The following is a 2884-nucleotide window of genomic DNA, read 5'->3' as shown; positions in this document are numbered from 1 at the left end:
GTTTAGAAACGATACGACGTACAATTATAATGTAAAAATTCAGAACTGGCCTGATGTATGATTGGAAAAAAAGGAAGCGACTGGTGAACGTCTGTACTGTGTCTGCCATGTTTACACACGCGGAATATGCGCATGTGCAATGTCATCGCTACGAGCGGTAATGTATGAATTATTGTGGGTCCCACATAGTTAAATTGAAAACAGTCAGTTTTATTTTCTTAATTCATGGAAAGTATTTGTTTTGATACATATATTACGGGGAAAATAAGATAAAGTTTGTTTTTTTATAGTGATTTTTTCGTATATTGGGGCTTTAATGACGTAAAGAGAAAGGAGGATAAAGTCAGGATACATATAACATAAATTAAAGCGTATGTAAATCAATACAAACATTTAACAAGTATCAAGATAGTGCGATATATAACACAAACGTTAAATTCCCTGCTACAATCATCATTAGAAAGAACACTAAACAAAATTTGTCAATCAGTCTGCCGAAGTCTTTCATAAGAATATCTCCTACGTTTTTGTCTTTATTCAAATCTCTGTGATTTTCGGGTAACACGGGAGGAAGCGAATCGGTGGTACTTACAGTATCAGCAGATTTGTTGTCGAGTGCCACCTGGTGGTCATCTTCTTTTTGTCTTCTTCGTCTTCCACAAAGGAAAAAAATGAGATATACGGCTTTGATTAATCGCTGAAGGCAACCGTAAAGAATCTCATTTTCGTCTTCCGCCAAATGGAATCTAAGTCCAATTACAGTAAAGAAGAGAATAAGTGCACTGTAGGTGACATTACAGATAAGGTACCGGGTGAAGATCGACACTGGATTTGTGACAGGGAGTTTCTCTGATATCAACGTCATGTACACAGAAAACGAGAGAAACATGGTGACGGAGAAGGACACTCTCTCCCCGGACTGTGGGGGTAGAAGGAATACTGTTATATTGAGCAAGCACAGGAGGACAACTGGTGCCAGTAGATTAAAGATAACAAATTCCGGTTTTCTTTTGAACTCAATTCCGAATGCCAGCCGACTGTAATCTGTTGTATCGTCATTATAGCTGTAGAAATTAGTAGCCTCCCATTGGGAAACCACTATCAATTTAGAAACATCGGTCAGAATGAGTGGTATTAAGGCAATCTCATGAATTAGATAATCAGGTGTATAAATTATTATGGTGCAATTATGGCGATCAAACGGATATAAACGCATGTCAGGTTCACAAATTGTGCTCGTCCTTATCGCTACCGCAAAGAAATGGTTGCCTTTAGGAGTACAACGAATGGTTCCGTGTTCGTATTCCTTCCTGATATCAGTACTTCCAGTCGGGTTATCGAAAGCAAGTACCGGAATCCATATATTTGCACTGTTAAGAATGATGTAAGATGTATTGTATAAAGATTGATCCCATTTCATCATTTCATTGACCCACGCAGTTGTAAATCTGGAGCTTGTTACGAACTCTCCTGTGACCTCATTGAAGGCATTGATGCCGTGTAGTTCCCAGAAAACATGTATCACTACTTGTTTTCCTTGATTATGTATGGGACGAAAATCTTTGCTGTAGTTTTGTAGCAATAAATGCTGTAACTCGGTAACAGATTCATAGGAGATGTCAACAACATGACTCTTTTTCTCTTCACAATTTACATGAAAACACACAAAACAGGCAAATATGAATAGAAAGGTCCACGCATTCATAGTGTAATGCCTACGTTCGTTGTTGTTTGTCACCATTGCTGACACGTCTCTATTACTCACTCGATGGATAACGGGTTATGTGCACATACAGTGTATTTGATTTTAAGACAAAATGTGTGTAAGGTATGAGTTATAGAAATGATAAAGAGAGCGCTTTTAAGCTCTACCAAGCAGAACAAATATCAATAATGCCATTCAACAAACTATAGCTATAAGGAAATATCGTTAATGTTGTTGGGTTATTCCGTTCCATTATTGACATCAACTGTTATTGTTATTCTTGAGCAAATCAATAAGCAGTTAACGATTCGATTACCCCGTGTTAACATGGGTATCGACACGGGATTGTATTTACTGATTAAAAACAGAGAAGTCGTCAATGTAAATGTTATACTATCTTTACTTTATCTGACATCCAGGCAGCCAGAAAATGATTGTTAAACAGTATTTCATTTAAAGTTACAGATTTTTTTGTGGGTGTCGTTGTTAAATTAATCTTATCACTGAGTTAAATAAAAAAAAAGAAACCAGAAAAGATAAAAGAAAGAAAACGGAAAAATATCAACACATAATTGTAATCAAAATTCAATAGATCTAGGGCAAAATTTGAACAAAAGAAAGATTTAGGATTTTGTCCGGCAATAGAAGATTTCATGGATGGATAACGTGATAATTAGAACAGAATCTTGAATATCGAATCTACTGCGATATGTTAAAACGATAGGATGAGGATGAAGGTGTGTTGCACTCCAAAGAAGGAAAATTCACAATAGGGAAAGTAAAATCATCACACTTATACAACCTATTGTAAAGTTGTTCATACTGGTTTCATTGTCGGAAAAGAACGAGATAAGCGGCTGATGTAGTAGAGCTGTTATTTTCCTTGAATTCTATTTCTGTTGGGGTTTATACGATTAATTGCGTCAATATATTTCTTGTTATCTGAACTATGCCAATATATCCGAAATAGTTATTTAAAAACTTTATATGGCCATTGTGACTTGTTTTAATAAGATCCTTTTTCTTATTTCGTCCTATTTAGACATATTGTTTTGCAGGAAATGCACTTCAGTATAGTTAACCTGTCTAAAAAAGAAAGCTCTTACAAGAAGAGAACGAAGGCATTCTTCCAGTTTTCTTAGCATTGGTATGGTGGTGTGCAGGGTGGAAACATCAAAT

At 36.0% G+C, this 2884-nt stretch overlaps 1 protein-coding gene across 1 annotated transcript; it reads right to left on the bottom strand.

Moving 5' to 3' along the window:
* Positions 1-403: 403 nt before the first annotated feature.
* LOC132564619 (acetylcholine receptor subunit beta-like) lies at positions 404-1741 on the bottom strand. Its single transcript, XM_060229266.1, has one exon. It carries the CDS (start codon positions 1739-1741, stop codon positions 404-406), a length of 1338 nt encoding a protein of 445 aa, XP_060085249.1.
* Positions 1742-2884: the final 1143 nt, after the last annotated feature.

The sequence above is a fragment of the Ylistrum balloti genome, unplaced genomic scaffold, assembly GCF_031769215.1.
Source record: "Ylistrum balloti isolate Yb309-2 unplaced genomic scaffold, AGI_CSIRO_Ybal_v1 Utg372424, whole genome shotgun sequence".
Taxonomy (NCBI): Eukaryota; Metazoa; Mollusca; class Bivalvia; order Pectinida; family Pectinidae; genus Ylistrum; species Ylistrum balloti.
The sequence above is the reverse complement of the archived record's forward strand: the minus strand, read 5'-3'. Positions and strand labels throughout refer to the sequence as shown.